At 39.0% G+C, this 26,056-nt stretch overlaps 1 protein-coding gene and 2 pseudogenes across 1 annotated transcript; 1 reads left to right on the forward strand and 2 right to left on the reverse strand.

Moving 5' to 3' along the window:
* Window positions 1-691: 691 nt before the first annotated feature.
* Window positions 692-2,295, reverse strand: LOC107685412 (natterin-like protein; annotated as a pseudogene).
* A 6,671-nt stretch (window positions 2,296-8,966) lies between these two features.
* LOC107685413 (trichohyalin-like) lies at window positions 8,967-19,850 on the reverse strand. The gene is made up of 3 exons (XM_016481988.1): window positions 19,700-19,850; window positions 18,487-19,251; window positions 8,967-15,488 (listed from the first exon to the last, which is right to left on the reverse strand). Exons 1-3 carry the CDS (start codon window positions 19,731-19,733, stop codon window positions 9,073-9,075), a joined length of 7,215 nt encoding a protein of 2,404 aa, XP_016337474.1. The 5' UTR covers window positions 19,734-19,850; the 3' UTR covers window positions 8,967-9,072.
* Window positions 19,851-19,964: 114 nt separating this feature from the next.
* Window positions 19,965-26,056, forward strand: part of LOC107685419 (coagulation factor XIII A chain-like) — a 16,373-nt pseudogene continuing 10,281 nt past the window's right edge.

Genomic DNA, 26,056 nt, shown 5'->3' on the forward strand with positions numbered 1-26,056 from the left:
TTTAGTTTGACCCCAAATGTACTTTGCATATAATTAAAATGTTTTCCCTTTACCTCAATAGCAAGAAACTTTCTGACTGTATGATTGTTCTACACCCCAAAAAAGTAGAATTATATTATATAGAAATTCCCCTCTAGAACACTATTTTCAGGTTTAACTGTAATCATAATGAGGCATAATTGCAAAAACTGGTACCTAAGTACAAATTAAGTGGTAAACTTTGACAAAATATGATTTCAACTGTTATAATAGAGATTTTAGAATGGCTAAATATAAATCCAAAAGCAGAAGCTATTAGTGAGTAGAATGGGCCAATCCGAATTGGATTTTGGGCTTTAGCAATTGTACATCGCATGTACACTCGAAAACAGAGTGCACTGTGGGTGTAAAGAGTGAACAGATGTAGGGAATGAAGTTGTTCACTTAGAATTCTGACACCACTACAAAATATTGTGCATATTAAGCATAATAACGTTAAGGTGTGGGGATTTTGGTGTGTTTTGAATCCAGTATTGTATCAAGCGCCTATTTAGAACAGTTTTGTATAGTCAATAAAATTAATTATACAAAGTTCACATTATCAATCAAATGGAACACTAATAATAATAATAATGACTTAAAATGAAACCATTATTGTAAATAAAACAAAACTTGAGTCTACACACAGGGCTCATTTAATGCTTTTATTAAATGTAAGAGTAAACACATTTGAAATTCTTATGTGAGCAAGTACATCAAATAATCAAATTATTAGAGATTTTAGTGAATATTGATAAGGTGATTACACAAAGTATGAAGCTATATGTATATTTTGTAATAGAATCAGAAAAGATTATTTAGACAAAATAATGCACAGTATGTGTTACCCCCGTTTAAAATCATTGAGCAAAGTGCCATTTGGACCAGAAATGGAAATGGACCAGAGGGAAAAAGGCTCAAACAAGATAATTAAATGTAGAACAACTGACACATTGCTGGTAAAATCAGAAAAAGACCAGCCAAAAACAATCTGTCTTGACACGCAGATCACAGATCAGATTCTTGAATATTCATTTTGATATCAGTGTAAGTGATGCCTCTGTATTGGCCCTTGGTTTCATACTGTAACACACTGCCGTTCTTGCAAGTCATCTTCACTGTGCCAGTGTAAGGCAGGTCAAACGTTACTCTGCCGATGGTGATGTCAACATCCACCTTCTTTTTAGGTGGCACATTTATAGTGTAAGACAGAGTTTCCTTTCTCTCATCTGTCTGCTCCAGACTATAGGTGCTTTGTTTTCCAACACTAAAAACTGAATCCTGTAGAAAGTTCTAGAACCTCTGGAATCCCAGCCTTCACTTCCATATAAAATTTTGCTGCAAAGCTGTTACTCATCGACCATGAAGATTTTTTGGTCACTGTCGTTGAGGTTTCAATTTTTTGTGGTTGTTCGGCAGAAGAGCCGTTTGTGTAAGTGACAGATTTGATCTCTTCCACTGATACCCGTGGTGTCAGTTGGTTTATTGTGGTATAGTTGACATTGGTGAGAACTGTTGATTGAACCGCATTGAGAAACATGAATCCCATGCAGTCAATATCTGCACCAGATCTTCCTTCAACTCCCAAACAATAACCAGAGCCGACATCAATGGGATATTCTTTTTTTTAAACCCCAGCTTGTCATCATTGCAAAAAATTCTCCTCTCACTGGTCTTGAATTTGATGGCTCCAAGACGTGTTCCTGCTCCGTTCCCCCAGAGGGACAGTGAGGTGAAACGCTCACCAGGCTTGAACGCGTACTCTTGATACGGTCCGGCTGGTTTTCCAAAGGTATCACTTCTGCCATCTGAAAGCCAAACCTTGACAGCCTTCACCTGAGATCCTCCCACCCAGACCCCGATCTTCTCTAAACTGGCACCATTGTCCTCACCCGTAAATGAAAATGAAGAACCTCCTCCACCACCAATTTCAAACAGAGTTGTTGGGTAGGACATCTTTGAAGTTAATAGATCTGAAAGTTACATCACAGATCAACAGTATCATTGGCAATCAAAAATATTATATATTACTAGTACATGTCCCTTGAGTATTAATTTTTAAAATCAATACGCTGTATGATTTTCACTGTTCACTGTTGACATGCATCTAGGAACAGGGTTGGAATACATGGATGTGTAATCCTGTAATAATGCCATGCAAAGTATAATAAGCTGTAAACTTCATGAATTACATCTTAAGTGCTCGTCACTGGAAGTATACTCACATACTGTAGATGACTGTAGACTGATGAACTTCTCAAGATCAGCTCGTCTGATAAAAGCCAGAAAAGTGATATGTATTTGATCAGGATGCTGCTTAAATAGAGCTCCAAAGGGGGCAGGTGATACCTGGAAAAACACCAAGACACCCTGCGTCAATGTAATCAGTCTTTGAATATGAAAATAAGGTTTCCAACACACTTTAAAGCACCATACTTAGGGTATGTGGATTTTTGAAACTAATGGTTGGTTGAACTATTTAATGTAGAACAAATCTGATGGATATATAAAATTAAATCTAAAATGTTTAAGAGTATCTATTAAGTAGTTTCACTGGCAACAAACTGTCGATTAATCATTAACCTTCTTTTGTGCTCCATGAGGACAGAAAATCATACAGGTTTGGAACGACATGAGGGTGAGTAAATATGACATGATTTTGGGGGGAAATGGTTATTTATGGGATTAATTTATTTCTCGGGTCATCTTGATGGTTAGGAAAGACTGCCCTCCACTCTCTAATATCTGTTGACATAACACAACTACTTCAAAGAAAACCCTTTCCCAATTCTACTTTTGCATATTTTGCATTCATATTTGCATTCAGAACTAACCTTTTATTTATATTGCAAAACAGGTTTCTGCATACCTTTTATTTTGAATGTACAATCATAGTGATAATTATCATGTCACAGTTACACATCCTAACGGCCAACAACTGTTACATTCCCAGGTTAGAATATTGTATACTGATACTGCTTTCATGAAAATGCATTTTGTTTAAAAACAGCTGCTTTTCTGTATGGTTGTGCTTTTCCAGCAAGGTCGGCTCTACCAATGTTTTCTAGTGCAGTATGTTTCTACATTACTTTTTGTTAGCTTTACATTATGCTAGCTAACTCGTTAAAACATGAATACATTACTCATATAATATAATGTCAGAATATGTACTTTGTAGCTCGTCTGGGAACTTGATGTACTCATTCCATTCTGTGTAATTTAATGGATAATGCATAGAATTCTGGGAATGTCTCTTTGATCATAAACTATAAATCATATTATTATATGGAATTAAGTAAAGGTATACACACCTTTTTATATTAATTTTCCATGAAAATTACTAACATTTATGGTGTGCTTGATGAGTTGGACAAATGTTGTAGTCCTTATGCTTTGTGTTACCACATTTTTAAAGCACATTACCATTTACAAATGCACATTTGAGGTATGACTTTGTGAATTTATGCAGTAAAACAAATTCTGATAGTGATTAGCTTCATATGATAAAGTCGAGACTGGACCTCTGGTCTTCGCCTGGTTTATTTATTAAATTAGATCAAATTCAAACTTGTCCTTATTCAAAATAATATGATAAAATGTAGTATGCTTTGTAAAAGTAATTTTCAGAGCTGTACAAATGATGAAAAACTTTTGTAATTATGACATGGCAACTATTCAATGTATTGACTAGAGCGGGCCAGGCAGACAGTTGCATTCATATTAAAATTAACTCAAACATACAGACACAAATACGATTTTTTTTTTTAAATATTCAGCTCAGGCATATTATAAAAAAATAATAAAATTAAATAAATAAATAAATAAAATTAAATAAAAACAACAGTGCTCAATGTTTCATTCATCCAATTAAAAAAATTAGGGTAATGATTCACATCTATATTTTTTAACTTGAGCCAATGAAAAATAAATAACTTGCCCTAAGCAATATTGTCTATGTCTATGAAAACTATTTTATAAAACCTGGCAAAGTATATTTTTCTTGTTGAAGAAAGTCAATTAATTTAAAATCTATTTTTGATCTAAACAAAAAAATATAGATTTGATCAAAACAAAAATTCTCATTTAAGAAATTTATTTTTATTATAGTTTTCATAGACATAGGAAATATTGTTTAGGACAAGTTATTATTTTTTTTCGTTGGCTCAATTTAAAAATATATAGATGTGAATCATTACCCTAAGTTTTTTTAATTGGATGAATGTAACATTTTTTTCAGTGTAATTTCCAAGTTAAATCTATATCAGTTGTTTTATTTTTCCAATTTGTTAAACTAGAAAATTAAGAGAAAAGCAAACAAATAAAGGAACATTCATGCAATGTTCTGTTTTATTTTAAATCAATTCCAAATGTTAATTTAAAAACACAACAAAACATGAATTTTTTATCTGAAAACATTTCCCCATAAAACATGAAAAAATTAGTTTAACAAACAAACTAACATAAAACAATTTATCTCAGAATCACAACAGATGGCATCAAAACTATATGGTTTTATTCCACTCTGAGTTCACAATATTGGCAGTACTGAATTTTAGGTGCTAACTCACCTTTTCCGAGGTTGAGCATTACCTGCTGAATAAAATATAAAGTGCTTTTCATGCACTTAGTCCAGGTGCAGAGCATAAATCAGTCTGAACAAATGGACATAGAAGGCCTGAGATCGTTCGGTTCATCCATTACAAAGTTTTCATCCAAGATGATTCCCACTCTAGCTGGGTTAGCTGTGGACTTGCTTGATCAACGCTGAGGATTCTTACTGGAGTCTGTCTTGTCAGCTGCATCCTAACAGAGGAAGAAACAGATCGATAAAGACATTATCAAGTCAGTTAGATAATGCTGTTGTTAAATACTCAAGATCATATGCTGCGTTCACACCATGTTCTACTTAGAGCTGTTCATGTATCAAGTCAGTTAGATAATGCTGTTGTTAAATACTCAAGATCATATGCTGCGTTCACACCATGTTCTACATAGAGCTGTTCATGTCCTTGGACCGGGAAGTGTGTGTTTCTATGGCAACACTATTGATGCCTAAATTAATCTGCAGCAGTCAGGTACAAGTAGAAGCTCTCAGAAAATTCCCAGATTACAGATGGTCATTATGAGTTCTACAAGGACATGAATTATTTTTCCAAGTTGGAATCTTGTAATTATGGCAAATACAACATGGGATGAATGCACTTATACGTACCTGGTTTACTGTAAAAAGAGCTGGCCTTTGAAATGCCATCTGGGCTTGTCGTTTGCAACTTTTCTGTGAAGAGCAAACATTAAAGTTACAGTCTTTATAAGGGCATCTGACTTAAGGGTTTACATTTAATTGTGCAGTGTGCCAGTCAATAAAGTGATCCTCCTCAGAACAGGTCTCCGTTAACCCACATGACATACAGCTGATCTGGAGTTTTGCTGTGAGGTGGCATAAGTGTACATTTTAGTGCATAAAGTAATTTAAATGTATGTACATGCCTGATGTGAACAACGACATTGTTTCGTTCTTGTATAACTTCCATGTTTGAACATAGAGACAGGGTTTCACAGACAGGGCTTAGCTTAAGCCAGGACTAGGCCTTGGTTAAATTAGGATATTTAAATAACTTTTATAAAAATCTTCATGCACCAAGAGCTTGTAACACTCCAAAGAGAAAGGAAAACTTGAACTTGAAATCACATCATATGACCCCTTTAATGTTTATATAACGTTTGCTGTGCTCTCTTTTCACAGTTATGAGGGCCATACTTACACTTCCAAAGCATCTCTTCCATTTCTTCTTCCTTCCAAAACAAGATAGTCATTAAAAGGGCTCTGAACCTAGATAGAACAGAAGTATATTCATCCGTTTTTGTATTTATACCGTTAATTAATTTAAACGTACTCTTTCAAACAACAGCCATGTCTATTAAACGTGGTCGTTAAATTATTGCACTCACCATATTAGCGCCACCATCGTCTCCTCCGCTGCAATCGCGGCTGCTGTATGAGTAAAATTAACTTACACTCCTCATAAACAACATCGAGTGAAAAAGAAAAAGGAAAAGATGAAAATAATCTCAGTCGATCTCGCTGGTCCGAGGTTCAAGCGCGGTTTTGTCCGCTGCTGGCGCGCGAGAAAGCTAACGTTAGCTAACGGATGAGAAATGTCCCGTTGTTTACAAACAATTTTCGCCAATCACAGTCTCTCGAGGAAAAGAAAGAGCGATAAAAGGTAAATGGCGGCAAATAACGCCCATACAACTAACTTATCTAAAACAAAGTTTCCACCTTCTCATCCACAGCTCGTTGAATTCACACACAACCGCATTACTGTGACAAAATGGCGTCGTTAACTGACTCGCAGCACCAGTGTGAGGAGGCGTGGTCATGATATAATCTTAATAATGAGTTAATCTAACCTTGATATTTTACATTCGTCAAAACAAATATGTTTTAGTTGAGCTCCTAATGAAAAATATTTATATTTATCAATATTTTGAACTAAAAAAATATTACTTGAAAAATAAAACAAATAATGGTGCTGTAGCACTTTTTATTTGCAAACATGAAAAGTCAGAATGGGCTTATAAAATATGGTTTTCATTTAAACCCATACATGTTCCAAACAAGCCCATAATCTATGTTTAATGCTTTATATTTTATTAATAATATATTTAGTATATTATATATTATTATATATAATATATATAATGACGATTATGCAATCAAAACAGCTCCACTTAGAGCACTAATGAAACAGGTGGGCCATCAAAATCTTAAAGCACCCTTGATAAGGACTACTGATGCATTAATAGCATTTGAATAATTGAAAAAAAAAGAGTTACAGAATGCTCCTGTCTTGACCATGCCCACGTATGACAAACCATTCTATATGTATGTTTCAAACATATACAAATCAATCCAGCTAACCAAGAGAGCAATGATACAAGACAGTACTGCAGTAAATAAATATTCTAGAAATGCCTCATTTATATTGCTGTGAAACAGCAATAATGGCTCCCTCTGTTCTGATTTAACCTCAACCACAATTAATGTTGCATGAATGCAACATCAAGCTACACCATATGAAAATAGTGTATGGCAACAAAGGGGAGCAACACAAAATGCAAATGGCCTTTGGCGCTCACACGAAGGTCTTATGATTGCTCCTACACCATTGCTTACAATCCTGATCTCTGATGCGCACGGTTTTGACCATTGCGCGAGGATCAGTTTGACCTTTATAAGTTTGCTGCACACTATGCTGCAGACAGCATCTGAAGTTCTTGAAAACAGAAATATAAGCACCAAAGAGGGCATTTTAAAGGGCATCTGGGGGGTCAGGGTCTCTCAACAGTTGATGGGCCTATGCCAAACATGCGACTATAAAACATAAAGCATTATTTGGACTCATTGTATTAAAACCTGTTGCATTATAAAGACAAACTTGTACAAAAATTGATTCTTGCTCTATTATTTAATATGATCACATTTATTGCTACTGTCTGTGTCTACCAGACATATTTAGATGAACCCTTTTCACAGACTGTCGACACCTTTGCGCAATAATGAACTTTGTAAATGTGTCTGTTAGTCAACATGTTCTGTTACACATGCTGCATTTGGAAACTTTTCATTCAGTCATGCTAAAACAATGTGATTAGAAGGTGAAACATGAATGGAGTGAATGTTTTACACCCGAACATATAAAATCTTCAGCACTGCTTGTTCTGATCTGACCAAAAGAGAAATGGGCATATGGTAATTGCTGTGAATTTAGTCTAATTAGAATTGTCAAGAGGTTTTATCATCCATTAGAGATAGCTGGATTCACTATACATACAATAAGCATAGCAATGAATACACAACAGTCTAGTGGTTGAAGAGGTGACTGAAATTTGAAGTTTATGCTGGTGAAATTATGTTCGTGTTCATTACCTTAAAAGGCTATAGTGCAGATAATGACTAGAAAACCTAAAATAACAATTAATGGACAAATGAGAGGAGTCGACTAATGCACTCTTTCAGTTAGATTGCATATTATTTTCCTCTAATTGAAGTGTTTCCCTAAAATCTAACAACGTGGTCTGATAAAATAACATCTCTACTTGAGTCATAAGTGATAAATTATTATTAAGATTCTTTCAAACGGCTTGGAAATAGACCCCCTGCAGACAGATACAAATGTTGTGGGGGGAAATGAAACGCTGCTGAGGGACTATTTTCCAACATTTCACCCATCTAACGACTCGCGTAATGGCGAGGCGGAGGAATATCCGAAGCCATCGCGCAATTACCTCAGATTATATGTAAGCATTTGGGTTTGCTGTCTGAGGGCCATAAAAGAGAATTCCATTTCAAATGTGTTTTTCACTCGATGGAAAGAGTTTCTCTTTCAGACGAAACAGACCCCCTTTTTTTAAAGGTAATAATTTACCTGTCAGAATCGCAGCGGAAGCACAGCAAGACGCCACTTCACTGAGGCACTAATGGAAAATCCATTCTGTTTATGTTTCGGAGAATCCCTGAAAATGCTTGAATGATTGTTAAATGTAACTAATTTAGCGTCTTTATATCTTTCCAATTCTCGCAACACATTATGAGGAGCGCGGCTAAATAATGATTCATTTTTCAGACTGAAATAATAGTTACAAATATGTCTGTTTACTTGAGACGGTTTGGAAATGAATCATGTACTTTACCTCATTGTATAGTATTAAAAACTGAGAAAAGAGCGTTTCTTAATCATATTTGCTAATAGATTAGCTGAAGATTACAAAATACTGTGAATAACAGTATTGATTGTGCAGCCAATGATCTAGTGGAAAATCTAATACAAGTCCGTCATCGTCTGGTAAGTGTGTGAATTACATTATACTTGCATGTATGACTTGCTGTAACTCTTTTGTACAAAAACAAATATTTAATTCTAAACGAAAGTAGTTTGAAAATGGTTTATTTTCAGATAAAGCCAAGAATGTCAAGACAATCTGTTGGATTTATCATAATTTAAATATCATTCACAGTCATAAAGGCTCAGTTTAAATCCTTAACGCTCATTTTCAGCCCACTTTGTAGTATCGTCCACTGTTTCCTCGCAGCATCTCCTCCACCTTCTCCAGCAACTTCACCACATCAGATTCCCGGTGTCCATTGTCAAGCACATGGCATCTATTCCCACACTTTCGAACCAGCCGCTCCAGGTCGCTGTTTCTCTTAATATGCTGCTGGACGCTCTCTCCTAATGTTTCCCCCCAGGTGAGCAGAACAATAGTGTGCCTCCACGATGCTTCTCCTAGCGCAGACATGGTACGTTCTACCTCACACCTGTACGGACCAGTGAAGGATACGTAAGCAGGAATCACCAGGATGAAGGCGTGTGGTCCAGGTTGACACAGAGACACACTTTGAGAGAGATGTTTTTGAAATATGTCTTTACTGTCAGATGCAGATCTCCATTTCAGGCCCTGAGGCTCTATGAGAGTGAGCTGCCTGCCGAATATGTCTCCCCTCCAAGGGTTGTTGCTTCTTTCTGCATCAGGCCCCACGATGGTGCATCTCGCTGGGTGACGGGACGACCAGGAGTCTCCTAAAAGCATCAGCCTTAGCTCAGACACAGGCCAGGGTGTATGTAGGGCAGGTTGGAAACTGGTGCTTGAGGATTCATAGAAGTCTTCCTCACTTTCGCCATCAGAATTGTCACTCTCACCATCTTTCCCTTTTTGCTTGGCCTCTAGTGTTCGTTTAACCCTTTGATTCTTTACCAATCTGTTATTTGCACAGTTAATAGTAGCCAACTCCAGTTGCTCTTCACTTCTGGTGTCTTTTGCATCACAAACGCCACCATCCACTCCTACTTCTTGATGCATTCGATGGATGTCTTCGGCTTCAATTCGTTTCCCATTCAATTCAGCGCTGTTTGTCAATCGCTGATACCCTGAGAAAGACTCTTTGTGTATCCATTTGAGCTCTGTGTTATAAAAATACTTCTCCCATTTCTCAAGTTCTTCTCGCTTCTTCTTCACCTTGTCTTGTTCATTATTTAGCTCCAGCATTTTGCTGTCCAGTTGGTTTTGACATTCCTCAAGCTTTTTCTCTCTTTCATCTAGTGTTGTTTTCTGGAGCTCCAGCATTTGTGTTTTGTTCTCAACATCGCTCGCTTTCTTTTTCAGATCTAATTCTTGGTTCTGCAAAAGTTTGTGTTTATCCGTCATGTCATTATCTCTCATTGCAAGCTCTGATTCCTGTTGGCGCAGGTCTGTTTCTCTGGTATCTAAAGAGTGTTCTCTGTCTTTCAAAACATCCTGCTGTTTCTTGAGACTGTGCAACATGTCTTCATGCTGTTGTTCCCTATTTTGCATGACTTGCTGTCTTTTCTCCAAATAGATTTCTTCACTCTTCAGCTTCTGCTCTCTTTGAGAAAGTGCTTCTTCGCCTTTTATCAGCTCTTGCTCCCTTTTTCCTAACGCTTCTCTAATGCTCTCGAGCTCCATGTCGCGTTTGTCAAATGAAGCTGTCTGGTTTTGCTGCTTATTTTCCAGATCTCGATGTTGCTCCATTAGTCTTTGACCTTTGAGTTCAAGGTCCTGTTCCCTCTGCTCAAGTGCTTGCTCCTTTATCTGCAGTCCATTTAATTTTTGCAGAAGATCATATTCCTTATTACTCAACTCGGCTTGCCATTTCTCCACATTGTGTTTGTTATTTTCAAATTCCTCTGAGATCTTTGACAGCTCTTGGGTTTTCACTTCCCACATCTGCTCTCGTTTATTAAGTTCATTTTCTCTCATTTCCAAATTTGCTCTGAGCACCTCCAAAGATTTTTCTTCTTCCTTAAGCCTGCGTTGTTCTTTAACAAAATTTGCCTCCGTTTTCAGCAGCTCTTGTTCTCTCCTCTCCAGCTGCTGTCTAAGATTTTCCATATTTTTCTCCTGCTTTTCAGTCAGATCTTTCATTTCCATTTCCTTGGTCTCCAGTATATTCTCCATTGCTTGTAGCTCATCCTTTTTACATTTTATCTGCTGCTCCTGCACTTTTAAATTTTCCTCTCTATCCATAAGCTCTTCCGCTCTTTTCTCAATCTCCTCTCTCATTCGCACCAGATCTACAGCCAGACGTTTGTTATTCTGACTCTCGTTTTCCAGATTCTTCTCCTCTTCTCTAATCCTGTACATTTGCACATCCAAATCCTGTTCTCGCCTATTCATTTCATCAACTCTATTTACCAAATCTCGTTTGTTTTGTGCTAATTTCTCTTCCTTCTTTTCTATCTCCCTTTCTCTCCTGTGAAGCTCTTGTTCTCTCTCTATTTCTTTCATCTCATGCTCTTCATGCCTTTCTCTTAATCTTTTCTCATAATATGCCTTCATGTCTTGCATATCGCTCTCTTTCTCTTTCTCCTTCTCCTCCTGCAGCCGTTTTAACTCATCTATCTCTTGTTCAAACCCTTTAATTTCTTTCATCTGTTTCTCATAGCGATTTAACTCACTCTGAAGATCTTTCTCATAGCCCTCACATTTACACTTCAGCTCTTCTAATTCTTTTTCCAGTTCTGCATTTACTTTTTGTAGGACGTTGTTTTGTTCTCGCTCTTCCCTCATCTGTTGTCTCAGCTCGTCCAAGTGTCTTTCTGTTTCCTCATGCTGTTTTTTTATGTTTTCCATCTCCTCTTCCATCATTGCATTCTTTCTTTTGTAGGCCTCTATTTTTGCATCAAACTCTTCTTCTAGATGTTTTAGTTGAGCAGCAGCTTCTTCGGTATTTGCTTGAATGCTGTTTTCCAGCTTTTCTATTTCTTTTCCATGTTTTTTGTTGATGTTTTGCAGCAGTCTGTCCATTTCATTGTCTTTCTCCATGTCTTTTTGGTTTAATTTGGTTATTTCAACATCTTTTGTCAGTAGTTCTTCCTCTAAATGTTTTTGTTTAGCTGCACTTTCCTCGACATGTGTCTTAATACTCTCTCTTAACTTTTCAACCTCTTTCTGTTTTTCGCTAACGTTTTCTCGCATTGTGTTCATGTCTCTGTCTTTTTCCATGTCTCTTGCTCTTAACTGGATCATTTCGTTGTCTTTTATTTTGAATTCTTCCTCTAAATGCTTCAATTGAGCAGCACTTTCTTCAATATTCAACTGCATGCTGTCTTTTAATTTTTCAGCATCCTGCTGTTGGCTAATAATATTTTTCTTAAGTGTGTGAATTTCTGTGTCTTTCTCCAGGTCTCTTTGTCCTAATTTGGTTATCTCCTCTTCTTTTATTTCCAGCTCTTCCTCAAAATGCTTGCGTTTAGCTGCACTTTTTTCAATATGTGCTTCAATATCATCTCTTAACTTTTCAATGTCTTTCTGTTTTTCGCTAATGTTTTGCCTAAGCATGTCAATCTCTCGTTCTTTCTCCTGGTCTCTTTGTCTTAATTTTTCATTTTCTTCTTCTTTTACCTTCAATTCTTCCCATAAAAGTTTTAGTTGTACTGCATTTTCTTCAATTCTGTCTTCTAAGTTTTCAATATCAGTTTGTTTTTCGTTAATGTTTTGCTTTAGTTTGTGAGTGTCTTTGTCTTTCTCCAGGTCTCTTTGTTTTAATTTGTCTATTACAATTTCTTTTGTTTTCAACTCCTCCCTCAAAACTTGAAGTTCAGCTGCGTGTTTTTCCGTATTTGCCTGCACAGTGTCTTTTAACTTATCTATATCCCTCTGTTTTTCGCTAATGTTTTGCTTCAGTGTCTCAATTTCTTGCACATTTTCCTGGTCTCTTTGTCTTAATTTAACTATTTCATTATCTTTTTGCTGAAGTTTCTCTTGCGTTTCAGCATTTCGATGTAGCTCCTTTTCTTTCTCTCTCATGGTTCGCTCTATTTCCTCATCTTTCCCTTTTTGGTTTAATTTGGTTATTTCAACATCTTTTGTCAGTAGTTCTTCCTCTAAATGTTTTTGTTTAGCTGCACTTTCCTCGACATGTGTCTTAATACTCTCTCTTAACTTTTCAACCTCTTTCTGTTTTTCGCTAACGTTTTCTCGCATTGTGTTCATGTCTCTGTCTTTTTCCATGTCTCTTGCTCTTAACTGGATCATTTCGTTGTCTTTTATTTTGAATTCTTCCTCTAAATGCTTCAATTGAGCAGCACTTTCTTCAATATTCAACTGCATGCTGTCTTTTAATTTTTCAGCATCCTGCTGTTGGCTAATAATATTTTTCTTAAGTGTGTGAATTTCTGTGTCTTTCTCCAGGTCTCTTTGTCCTAATTTGGTTATTTCCTCTTCTTTTATTTCCAGCTCTTCCTCAAAATGCTTGCGTTTAGCTGCACTTTTTTCAATATGTGCTTCAATATCATCTCTTAACTTTTCAATGTCTTTCTGTTTTTCGCTAATGTTTTGCCTAAGCATGTCAATCTCTCGTTCTTTCTCCTGGTCTCTTTGTCTTAATTTTTCGTTTTCTTCTTCTTTTACCTTCAATTCTTCCCATAAAAGTTTTAGTTGTACTGCATTTTCTTCAATTCTGTCTTCTAAGTTTTCAATATCAGTTTGTTTTTCGTTAATGTTTTGCTTTAGTTTGTGAGTGTCTTTGTCTTTCTCCAGGTCTCTTTGTTTTAATTTGTCTATTACAATTTCTTTTGTTTTCAACTCCTCCCTCAAAACTTGAAGTTCAGCTGCGTGTTTTTCCGTATTTGCCTGCACAGTGTCTTTTAACTTATCTATATCCCTCTGTTTTTCGCTAATGTTTTGCTTCAGTGTCTCAATTTCTTGCACATTTTCCTGGTCTCTTTGTCTTAATTTAACTATTTCATTATCTTTTTGCTGAAGTTTCTCTTGCGTTTCAGCATTTCGATGTAGCTCCTTTTCTTTCTCTCTCATGGTTCGCTCTATTTCCTCATCTTTCCCTACGAGTTTATCAATGAGTGTGTTGTATTTCTCCACAGTTTCTGCATGCATTTCTCTCTCGGCTTCTGTCGTTTTCACTTGCTTTTGATAGGACATCCGTAGCTGCTCCATCTCTTTGGTCATCATCTCTATCACCTCGCTCAGCTTGTCCATCTCTTTCTCTCTCTTCTCAGCTTGTTTACTGAATCTCTCACTTTGTTCTCTTTCTCTGCCCTCAGTGTTCAGTTTCACCTCCTCGATTTCTCTTAAAATGTTTTCAGTTTCATTGTCCTTTTCTTTCAGTTTATTCTCCATCTCTTGCTTTTGCCAAACAGCCTCTTTTTCATACCTGCGTTGTGATGCATCCATCTCTTTTTGAGCTTCCTCAACCTTTCCTCTCATCCTATCATTATCTTTCTCAGCGTCCAACAGTTTGCTTTGAAGTTCATTTATCTCATCCAGGTGTGCATGCTGAATCTCAGCCTCGCTCTCTTTCCATTCTTGCTCTTTCACGGCACCCATGCGCTCCATTTCCAGCAGTTTCATCTGAAGTTCTTCCACTTTCTCTTTAAGTTCTTCCCCCTCTCGCTCTCTCTCCTCTAATCTCATCAGCAGTTGCTCTTTCTCTTTCAGTGCCTGATGGAGAGTCACCATGACTTTGCTGATTTCAGCGCTCAGCTCTTGTATCTCTCGCTCCTTGTCTTCCGTCAACCACGCCATCCTCTCCTCCAGCTCACCCATCACGCTTCTCCTGTCATCTTCGCCTCGGTACAGCACCTCTTCCCTCTCAGTCTTCCCGGGAGATTGTACTTTGTCTTTTTTGCGTCTTTCGAAAAACCACCGAATGCTCCTGACCTCTCGTTCCTTCATCTTCTTCAGTTCTTCCTCCTGCCGTTGAAGCTTCTCGCTAAACTCCTTGACCTTCAGCTGGAATTTCTCATTCTTTTGTCTCCCTAAGTCTTGAATCTCATGCACTAGTGGCGAGAAGGCCTCGCAACGATTTCCCGCCACCATCTTCTCGATCTTCTCCAGAAGTTCCGTTATCTGTGTTTTGGAATTCCGAGATTCCAAACAAGAGTTGCTGCTGATGACGTGGAACCTGTTTGAACATCGTTCCACCAACCAACGAAGATCCTTTCCTCCTCCTTGGATGTGCTGCTCGATGGTGACTCCCTCTCGTAGCTGGTCGCCCCTCGTGAATAAAAGAAGTGTATGTCTCCAAATTGCCTCTCCCAAAAGCTCCAAGTGCTCCCGCACTGACTGTGCTTGGACGAGCGCGTCCACTCTCAATGCCAGTAGAAATGCATGAGGTCCAGGAGGACACAGTGTCACGCTCAGTCCGATCTCTCGCTTCACTCTCTCTGGAGTTAATCCCTCCGGTCCACCCTCCCATCCGGGCACATCCACCACCGTCACCAGTCGGTTAGAAACCTCCGTCTGCTGTCTCGAGCACTCCTCTGTGGCTGCTCTGCTTTGAAAGTATCCCGGTCCTCCGAGGATGGCGTTCCCGGCGGAGCTTTTCCCCGTCTCTCTCTCTCCCAGCAGAACCAGTCTCAGCTCTGGGAGACGCCGTGAACCTCTGGAGAAGAGATTCCTCTCATCCAAGTCTTCAGTTTGTGGATTATCATCTAGCAGAGACAGGAGAAACAATACACAAAAAAAATAAAATAAATAAATGAAGCTTTTAGTTGTAAATAATGGCTTTTGTTCAAATATTATTAAGATACAATATTATTATTATTAAGTGTGTTTGTCAAACAAAGGTTAACTACATCACTTTGAAAATGTATTATGTAGGCCTCTATTAAGATCTTACAAAATTGTAGTGTTTGCATGCCATCAGATCACACATAGAATTTACATATTTGCATTTCTGTTGGACTGTACTGTTTTTAATGTAAATAGACAAAAATATTATTCAGCGATGTGTTTAACTGATGTACAGTATTTTAAAAAGTATCACCTGAATTTTAGAATGTATTTTACCATTTTTGTCTTGTATTAGCATTAAATATCTTATATTGTGTTTTGTTAATTGACTTTTGTTATTTATTCCGTTTTCACCTTGAAAATAGCCTTACTGCTGAAATGGAATTATAAATTAATTAATTCCATAATTGGGGTTTACATAATCATTCACTTTAAGGGCTCTATCAGACGCCCGGCGCAATGCGGCGCCAGGCGCGACGCAAGTGTTTTTTGCTAGTTTCAGCCCAACGCAGTTGTCATTTTCACGTCCTGTGCCACGATATTGTGTTTTGTTAATTGACTTTTGTTATTTATTCCATTTTCACCTTGAAAATAGCCTTGCTGCTGAAATGGAATTATAAATTAATTAATTCCATAACTGGGGTTTACATAATCATTCACTTTAAGGGCTCTATCAGACGGCCGGCGCAATGCGGCGCCAGGCGCGACGCAAGTGTTTTTTGCTAGTTTCAGTCATAGACTGTATAAAAACATGGACGTAGTGTCCGTGACGTCACCCGGGGGAGTCTATGGGATTGACTCCCTTTTGCAGCCAGCCACTTCCGCGCTGGCTTCATGAGAGAGAGCGGGAGGTTGCCGCTTGGTTTCAGGCCGATGCAGTTGTAATTTGCACGTCCTGCACCACGTTGTTTAAATAGCAAATGCATTTGTGCGCCCATGGGCGTGCTGGTCTGAAAACAAGGTGTGTTCAGGCGCATTGCTATTTTGAGGCAACTGAAATAGACTGCACCATTGACCAACTTAAACCTGGTCCAAAGTCAATGGCACATTATTTTTTTTATTTGTTATTTAAAGAGCTCGTTAGCAATATGTGCCTATAGGCGAGTCCACAACGCACGTACAGTCAACAAAAACCTGGTCTAAAGTCTGGCGCAATATTTTTTATTTGTTATTTAAAGAGCGCACTAGTAATATGCGCCTATAGGTGGGTGCACAACGCGCGTACACTTTGCTTATAACACACACAGGGACGCGCAGCAGCACATAAACATTTTTAAAAAATGAAAAATTACATTCCGCCATGTAAATAGCGAACCCGCCATGGCGCGAGCGCAACTGGCTTTTAAAGGGGATGGACATGAGACTCTGATTGGTTTATGGCACGTTACGCCCAAAACACACCCATTACTCGTTAAGAGAATAGGGACTACCCTTTAAGACCATGGGCCGGGCTCGCCGACCATTTTTCCCGTCCTTAAACTAGCAAAAGTGGATTCGGACACGCCCTAAGCGCAATTGCGCTGTGCGCTTTAGACCATGCGTTTAGATCGTTAAAATAGGGCCCTGAATTTTTTTTTTTTATTAAAGTAAACATGCTCCAAAAAAATACAAAATACCATGAATACTATACATGTTTTTTTGTGAGATTATTTATTTATTTATGTATTTACTTTTTTATTTTTATTTATTTATTTTTGCATTATATGGAAAATTGCTGCATTAACAGTTTTGTGTGTGTGTGTGTGTGTGTGTGTTTCACAGAAAGAAATAGGCGAATGTACATACAAACTTGGAGCAACATGAAGTGAGTAAATCATGACAAATGATTTATTTCTGTGTGATGATTTTGTGGAGAGAAGAGATGTCCTGTACAGTGCTGCAGTTGGCAGAATTCTTTATTTATTGAAATTACTTTTTGATCTTATAACCTTCAATCTTTGCTGTTGAAAATGCTGTCATTTCAATAAATATAAGGGTTTCTGAAAGTTAAAGCATTGTACAGAACTTCCAACGGGGTTCTCATGATTATGAATGTTAAAATTGTGTTTACAAGGACTGGAAAAGGAAATTTATGAAAATTAATAGAAGTAATGGACATTTCTGGAGTGAATGTACATTTTTGTAGTTACGCTCTGCTCTAAAATATTTAATCAGCCAGTGTTTGGTAAAATGTTTGAGTGAATCATTCTTTTGTGAGTGAATCATTCTTAGAACCAATTCAAAGGAACTGTTTAATTTTTGACAAACCATTTTAGAAGTTTAATCTGAATAGATAATTTGGCAATTGGAATTAATCAAAGTTATTTAAAAAAAAATCTTCTAAGTCTAAAAAGATAATGGAAAATCCAGTGTTGTCAGACAGTTGGAACCTATTGTTCAATTTCCTCTCTAGAGAAACATTTATGCAAGTATCTGAAACTCACATTTAGAAAATAGCTCTGACTTCCGCACAATACAATAATATACAATCTGTCTGTGTTGAATTGAAAGAACTACAAAAAAAGTGCTTTTGTCTTATTTTCCAGTACAGTTTTCTAAACATCCTTAAATCAAGATACATGACATTGTTTTCTGAAAAAGTTATCAAAAATGAACTGAGTTTATGCTTAAAACAAGAAAACAACTGCCAGTGGGTTTAGAACAATACACTTGTTTTGCCTTTGAGTTAATTTTTCATACTGCATTAGCAGTTATGTTTTCTTGTTTTAAGCACAAATTCAGTGCATTTTGGTAAATTTTAGGCTTAAACTCATGACATTTTGCATCACAAGTAAATGTATATCTTGTTTGAGCCTTAATTCTCTGTCATTTTGACCTGAAACAGTATTTTAATGTTAATAATTGCGTTCATCTGAATAAGTATAGTAGAAAAGTAGAAATACTAAGGAAGAACATCACTTTTAATAGTCTACTCACTCATCAGCACGGCTCTGATGGTTCCTCTATGCGTCTGTGCCTCCATCAGCCTCTGTTTTTTCCTCCTTTCTCGTGCCCTCCGTTTGCTCTCTACCTCCAGCTCCAGAAGCAACAGATCTGTCTCATAATATCTCCCCTCTCTCTCTTCCATCAGTTTATGCATCTTCCTCATCAGTTCCTTCACCTGTGATCCATCGTCAACGCGCCGCTTGTTCTCCAAAACGTGGAACCTGTTTCCGCATCGTTCCAGGAGCATCTGGCAGGCCTTGCCGCCGTTTCGAATCCTCTGTTCGATGGGAACGGAGCCCAGTTCATCCCCTCGGGTGAACAGCACCAGCGTGTGATCCCACACCGCTTTGCCCAGCAGTTCCAGATGCTCCTCGATCTGCCGATGGTAGTCGGCTGTCACTGACGTACAGGATCTCACCACTAGAAGGACGGTGTGGGGACCTGGTGGACACAAGGTCATGCTTCGCTTCGTTTCTCTCCTCACCCAACCTGGAGTCCCATTCACAGAATAGTACCATTCCCAGCCTGGGGTGTCCACAACTGTAACGCGCCTTCCTGCCACGTCGCCTCGCCTCTTCACGCACTCCTCGGTCGGTTTGCCTGTCTCAAACCCTCCCGCCAGGCCTAGGATGGTGTTTCCCACTGAGCTTTTCCCAGCACCTTTGCGGCCTAGTAAAACCAAGCGAAGTTCAGGAAGAGAAGATAGCTGGTGACTCAGACTTCCTCCATTGGCCTCAGCTGCCTGTGGCCTCTTGTCTGTGAGAGAAAGGTAATGTTTGGTGTCATGTCACTGTCTTTTTAGAGAGACAAAGCCTGAATTACCCCAAAAGGTATGTACAGACCTAAGCCATACTTAAAAAACATCTGAGTTTTATTGCATTAAATAACAAAATTTCAAAGCAAATGTCAAACAAACACACATTTAAAGAAAAACATTTGACAAAAAGCAGTTTGTTGCTGTGACGAGATATAGTGTTGAAAATGAGGACAGTAAGTATTGTGACACACTTTGTTGGTTTGTTAGTGAAGAATAAAGATCCCGCAGCATTTTAGATATTCAGATTTGCTTGCTTTTGATATTTGATATTTGATATGACCACTTGCTTTGATATTTTGTCTAATGCAATGACATTCATGTTTCCTCATTTGTGTGCATGTCCATATATGTCTACATCTACTTCAATCATGATCATACTTATCTCACCCAAGAATAAGGGATCCTCGCTCTGCGTTTCCATCTTTGTCCGTCTGTCTTCGTTCTCCTTGGTTCTTCCTCTTAAGCTATATTTTTGACATCAACATCGTTTCATACCTCAATAACTTTTAGACATAAGCGATTGACTTCATACCATACATAGAACAACAGTAGAGCGGAACAGAACGCTGACCGTGAAAGTGTGATCACGTGACTAACCTGTGGTTTTCTGTAACTCGCACAAGGAAGCACCGTCTACTGCTCGCATGGGTATATGGCGGAAATCAAAGAGGAACCTTGTGGTCAGTGTTGCTCATGCCATATGTGCTTTAACTTACTCTATATCATGATGCTTTGTTTTGAATCAGTATTTGGTGCTCAGGAAGGTTCATTTGTGTCGAATGCATCAGGGGGAGTGTCTTGATCAGATAAAAACACACACACACACACACACACAAAATATACTTATGACCTGCTAGTCCCACCAAAAAATGTTAATGAAAAGCCCATTTATAAGCTGTAGACTGTGTCCAACCTGTGTTATGCAACTAGATTTAACTTGCTTGTTAATCTGCTTCGACAAGCTCTCATATTGTACCAAGGCATTACATCTTCTGCGTTCAAGTTCATGGTGTAAGAAAGTTGCCTGTTCTCCAGAGCTGCTGCTCAATCTAAAGTTGAGCTCATGCCTGTGACTCATACTCTCCCAAAGCGTCCAAAGGGGTTCGGACATCATGTTTCCCCTAAGAAACTTTGGCAAAACAAGATATTTCCATATAGAACGCCTGAAGCAATGACACAAAGTGCCCAGAAGATCCATAATGCAATATATAGTCATTTGAGAGTGGAACAAGACTAAATACATTTAAAGGGGTCATCTGATGCGATTTCAAGTTTTCCTTTCTCTTTGGAGTGTTACAAGCTCTTGGTGCTGAGGGGAACAGGGTCACATCACATGAGAGTGAACTGTCTGTCAGAAATCATAGCACGTCAGCTGTCTTAACCACGGCTTGTGTACTGCATCATCACTGTGTCTGTCACGCGACTCTGTTGCCCTTTCGGGCTTGAACTGATGGTAAAATTAACGACATTATTAACTGTCTTGATATTTACTTTGAAAGCTGAAGCTCGCGATTATGGTAAGGGGCGTTACATTTCCGACGAGTGCTTGCGGTGTTCGGCCAATCACAATGCACTGGGTCAGCTGGCCAATCAGAGCAGACTGCGCTTGTCAAAGGAGGGGGCTTTGTTGAAATCGACGTGTTTGAGAGAGGCGGGGCATAGAGGACCTACAATAATGTACAGTATTTGAAAAATAATGTGTTTTTTGAACATTAAAGCATGTCAACATATTCTGTTACACCAAATACACGAAATAATGACCTTTAAAAATAGCATCATATGACCCCTTTAAGATAAATTAATATCTTATGCAATATCTTTTGCTTCTCATGTCAATCAATTTTGTGGTAAGGATGTTTACTGGAATCCAAACATACTGAAGAAAGGATATCAGTTTTACTGTTTAAATAGTGGAACATTTTCAGTGTAATAAACGCTATCTGTACTTTTTCTGCCTTACAAATGCAATATGCAGAAACTCCGTCAGCAGTGGAACTGAGGGGGAAAAAGTTGAGTGAATGATGACTTGAGTGAGTGAATTTGATTGATTTGATATCAGTTTTCATGGAGCCACACCCCACAGGACAGAGCCGATTTAAGTCATAATTCAGTTTTGAAAGTTACTGTGTTTTGCTGTTTGCAAGATTCTTAAAAACAAAGAAACCTTGATGTTTGCATCCCACATTGCACATTTTGAATCAGTGCTTTTATGCATATCGTGCTTTTAAGAGCCCTACGAAAAGTAAACAATCCATTTATCAGTGAAGCATTATTATGGATTATGGATTTGGCCAGAAGCAACAGTTTAAACACCCATTCACTGCAGAGGATCCATTGGTGGGCAAGTGATGAAATGCTGAATTTCTCCAAATCTGTTCCCATGAAGAAACAAACTCATCTACATCTTGGATGGCCGGAGAGTGAGTACATTTTCAGCAAAGTTTCATTTTTTGGTGAATTATTCCTTTAAATCTGCTCTGCCCAGGCAGAAGAGAAGGACATGATAGATTCCACACTTGTGTCTTTATTCAGTCACATTTCTGTTCACTACAAGCCACACTAATGCGGTAGCTTGCACTTCCACTCTAATCTCACACATACACACCCTCTGCTTTAACAGTGCTAATCTGCATAGACACGCCCACCATGATGTGTGATGCTGCTCTTACAGACACAGCGTTATTCCAGCCCTATATATAAATGAAGGCAGAAGCCATACTGATGTTCTCCCAGACTCCAGGTTCCAGTTTCTGCAGACCAGTGCCACCTTTCTATCTAAAAATAAACCAGGTTAGTGCACTTTAACATGTTTAATAGTGAAGTGTTCAAATTGTCAACTACTGTTCAAAAGTTTGATTGCTCACCAAGGCGGCATTTATTTGATTAGAAATACAGTAAAAGCAGTAATATTGTGAAATATTATTTAAATTTAAAATAACTGCCTTCTATTTGAATATATTTTAAAATGTAATTTATTCCTGTGATCAAAGCTGAATTTTCAGCATCATTGCTCCAGTCTTCAGTGTCACATGATCCTTCAGAAATCATTCTAATATGCTGATTTGCTGATCAAGAAACATTTCTGATTATTATCAATGTTGAAAATGTTTGTGGAAACAGTGATGCATTTTTACAAGTTTCTTTAATGAATAGAAAGTTCAAAAGAACAGCATTTATTTGAAATGGATATCTTTTGTAACATTATAAATGTCTTTACTGTCACTTTTGATCAATTTAATGCATCCTTCTTGAATAAAAGTATTGATTTAAAAGTACTGTAAAAAAAAGTATTGAAATATTGAAAATGTTTTTAACAACTTTAACATTTAAAACTGTAATGAATATTTGCAATTCAATCATGGCGAGATGTGCGGATCCATTTGCAAGCGTTATTTAGAAGACGTGGTCAGAAACAGGCATAGGTCAGACAATGGCAAACTGGTATGTAGAAGACAAGGCAAGAGCAGTCCGGTAAACAAGCGAGGGTCAGTCGACGACGAACGTAATCCAACAGGGCGAGACTAGAGAGATAATCCAGGTACAAGGCAAAGGTCCAGACGGGCAAACAGTATCCGAACAGGGCAAGACGAGAGAGGTAATCCAAAGTACACAGGCAATGATCAGAACATGAGGAAACAGACAAGGCAAGACTAAGATAAGGCTAGAAAACTAAAGCAGGCTCCGTAAGGTAGCTATCAGCTATAGCAGTGATACACGCTAAACAATACTCGGCGATCTGAGCAGGAACTGAGTGGGTGTTATGTAGTGTGTGTGACTGGTTTCAGGTGAGAGGTGTGATTAGTGAAATGGTGCATGGGAAATGTAGTCCGTGGTGACGTGCAACAGTCAGTGTAGTGAGAGTCAAAATATGATGGATGAGTGACCTCTGGTGGCGATCGGACGGAAGTCCACGGATCGGATTCATGACACTTCCCTTCAGTGCACTTCTCCTGTTGCTGATAATATTTACCACATCCAGCTGTTAATGCACATGCACATTTGGGCACTGATATTTAAAGAAACAGAGCACGTGATCTGAAGGAAGTCAAAATGATGACAAGTTGGTAAGGTGCTTTTTCCTGGAAAATGAGTTTACAAACGGACAAAGCAAACAATGTGAGTAAACCTAGTTGTTCAGAACAGACTTTACTATACACAGCCATTCAAAAGTTTGCGATTTAAAAAAAAAAAACTTTTATTCAGCAAGGACACGTTAAATTGATCAAAAGTAATTGTAAAGATATTTAGAGTGTAACAAATGATTTTTGTTTAAAATAAATGTTTTTTTTTTCAACTTTCTATTTATCAACATTGATACTAATCAGAAATGTTTCTTGAGCAGCAAATCAGCATATTATTATGATTTCTGAAGGATCATCTGACAATGAAGACTGGAGTAATGATGCTGAAAATTCAGCTTTTCATCACATGAATAAATAGCATTTTAAAAGAGATTAGGAAAGAAAACCATTCATTTTGAATTGTAATAATATTTTACAGTTTTTGAACATTAGTGCACATTTCTGCACAAAGATAAAGCTCATAATACTATATATGGCAGTGTGATCTGTTGTTGTGCACTAGGACCGAGTCCTCAATACAGCAAGGGCACCTACATTCCTGTTTTCCCCACTGAGGAGTGACAGAGTATTTGGAGAGGCCGGATCGTAGAGACCAGCGAAAATGTTGTCACAATGGGCATCACAACCTCCCCAGAATGCATTGTGGGAAAATACATAATATATATCGGTGTGGTAACCCCCTACGGCATCCGCAGGACAGGAGGAATCCGAGCACAGACATCTACATCCTCTTCAACCCGTGGTCACCAGGTCTGAAATTTATTATTTTATGGGAAAAGCTGCCATTTTATATATACTCTCTTAAAAATGTGCAGTCTCAGTACTTTCTAAATTGTGTGCATGGGGAAAAAAGAGATATGAGCTATGCTAACTGTTGTTTCTTTCAAAGCGGATCCTGTGTTCCTGGATGATGAGGAGGAGGAGCGTGAAGAGTGTGTTATGAATGAGCTGGGGATCATCTATCATGGAGCTTATGACGATGTGTCTGAACGCGCCTGGAACTACGGACAGGTGTGAGGACCAGACAACCAGACGTACATCATGTTTGCAATGGATTCATGTTCTTTAAATGATTGGTTTCACTGTTGATTAGTGTTTCATTGCCTATTTTTATAATATGTGTTCAAGAATAACTGCATGACTGCCTGCAAAATGAATTTGCCCTATATAATTTCTGAAAGAACATTCACATTTAACCTTTGTGAAAAATCACTACATCAGTTATTTATTATTAGACATGCACTTTTATTTTATATTATGCATACACATTTATATATATAATGCTGTTGCGGAAACAAGCTTCCATAATGTCACGGGCAGGGTGTTCTAGAGATCAGGCAGAACGACGAAGATGACGAATACAATGATATTTAATAAACTGACAAAAGGAAATCCAGACAGGGTAATCACACGTAGCACAAAGGGTAGAGTAGACATCAACAATAACCGACCAACTAGAATACAAGAGACAGGAACTGATATAGGGCAGATAACGAGGGGCAGACAGGTGAGCACAATGAGGTGATTAACTAATGAGAACAGGAACAACCAAATAAGGACACAGAGGGAGAAACCACAATCAACAGTCCACAGGGGTGTGACAGATCGCCCCCCTCCCGGAAGGCGCGTCCTCTCGCCGTGGAGACAGAGGGAGGGACGGAGGGTGACTTTAGGAGGAGGATAAAGGAGTGGATGTGGGATGGTGACAGGGGAAGGCAAAGGGCTGGCAGGCAGACATGACAGGTAGAGGCTCCGGCAGAGGACGGATATCCGGAAGGAGGCCGGCAGACCGAGACCAAGGGGGGCGACGAAGGAGGGAGGAGCCAGGTAGGAGACAGGAGGGACCCGGAGCAGGAGGAGCTCAGCAGGACCCAGGCCACAGCCATAACCGCGGGTGATGAAGGAGGAAGGAGCCAGGGAGGAAACAGGAGGGGCCCGGAGCAGGAGGAGCCCAGCTGGACCCCGGCCAAAGCTATAATGTCGACCCACGGTGTAGCCGATGGAGGGAGGAGCCATGGAGGAGGAATGGCCGCTGACTCCAGGGGGCCGACCAATGGCGGCGGAGCAGGTATTGGAGGAGACAAGGCGGAGAGCCAACGAGCCAGGGGGATGCCGAGGATCCGGGGGGCCAGGGTGGAGCCGAGGGCTCTGGCGACCGAGGCGGAGCCGGAGATCCGGAGATCCAGAGATCCGCGGCAGAGCCGGAGCGACTGAGGACCAATGTGGAGATGGCGGGAAGAAGGAGCCCATCGGAGTCGATGCCCGACCAAGGCAGAGCTGGAGGGACGAGGGAGCCCGGTGGAGCTGATGGATCGACGGGTGACTGTGGAGGCGAGGGAGCTAGGAGCCGAGGTGGAGCCACTGGGTCTACGGGCCGAGGCAGAGTCTGGGCCTCGGAGGCTGGAGGCGGAGTTGAGGGATTCTCCAGCCATGGCAGTGCTTGGGGGAGCTTCACAAGGAGTGGACTGAGGCTGGCATCAGCGCATCAAGAGCCACTACACACAGATGAATCCTAGACATGGGCTACAAATGTCACATTCCTCATGTCAAGCCACTCCTGAACCAGAGACAATGTCAGAAGCGTCTTACCTGGGCTGTGGAGAAAAAGAACTGGACTGTTGCTCAGTGGTCCAAAGTCCTCTTTTCAGATGAAAGTAAATTT

Source organism: Sinocyclocheilus anshuiensis, unplaced genomic scaffold (assembly GCF_001515605.1).
Source record: "Sinocyclocheilus anshuiensis isolate Anshui unplaced genomic scaffold, SAMN03320099.WGS_v1.1 scaffold1058, whole genome shotgun sequence".
Classification (NCBI taxonomy): Eukaryota; Metazoa; Chordata; class Actinopteri; order Cypriniformes; family Cyprinidae; genus Sinocyclocheilus; species Sinocyclocheilus anshuiensis.

Coding starts and splice junctions, on each gene's coding strand:
- LOC107685413 (XM_016481988.1), bottom strand. CDS start 19,733: ATGGAAACGCAGAGCGAGGATCCCTTATTCTTGG. Junction 19,252..19,699: donor CGAGGATCCCTTATTCTTGG/GTGAGATAAGTA, acceptor TTTCTCTCACAG/ACAAGAGGCCACAGGCAGCT. Junction 15,489..18,486: donor CATCAGAGCCGTGCTGATGA/GTGAGTAGACTA, acceptor TGTCTCTGCTAG/ATGATAATCCACAAACTGAA.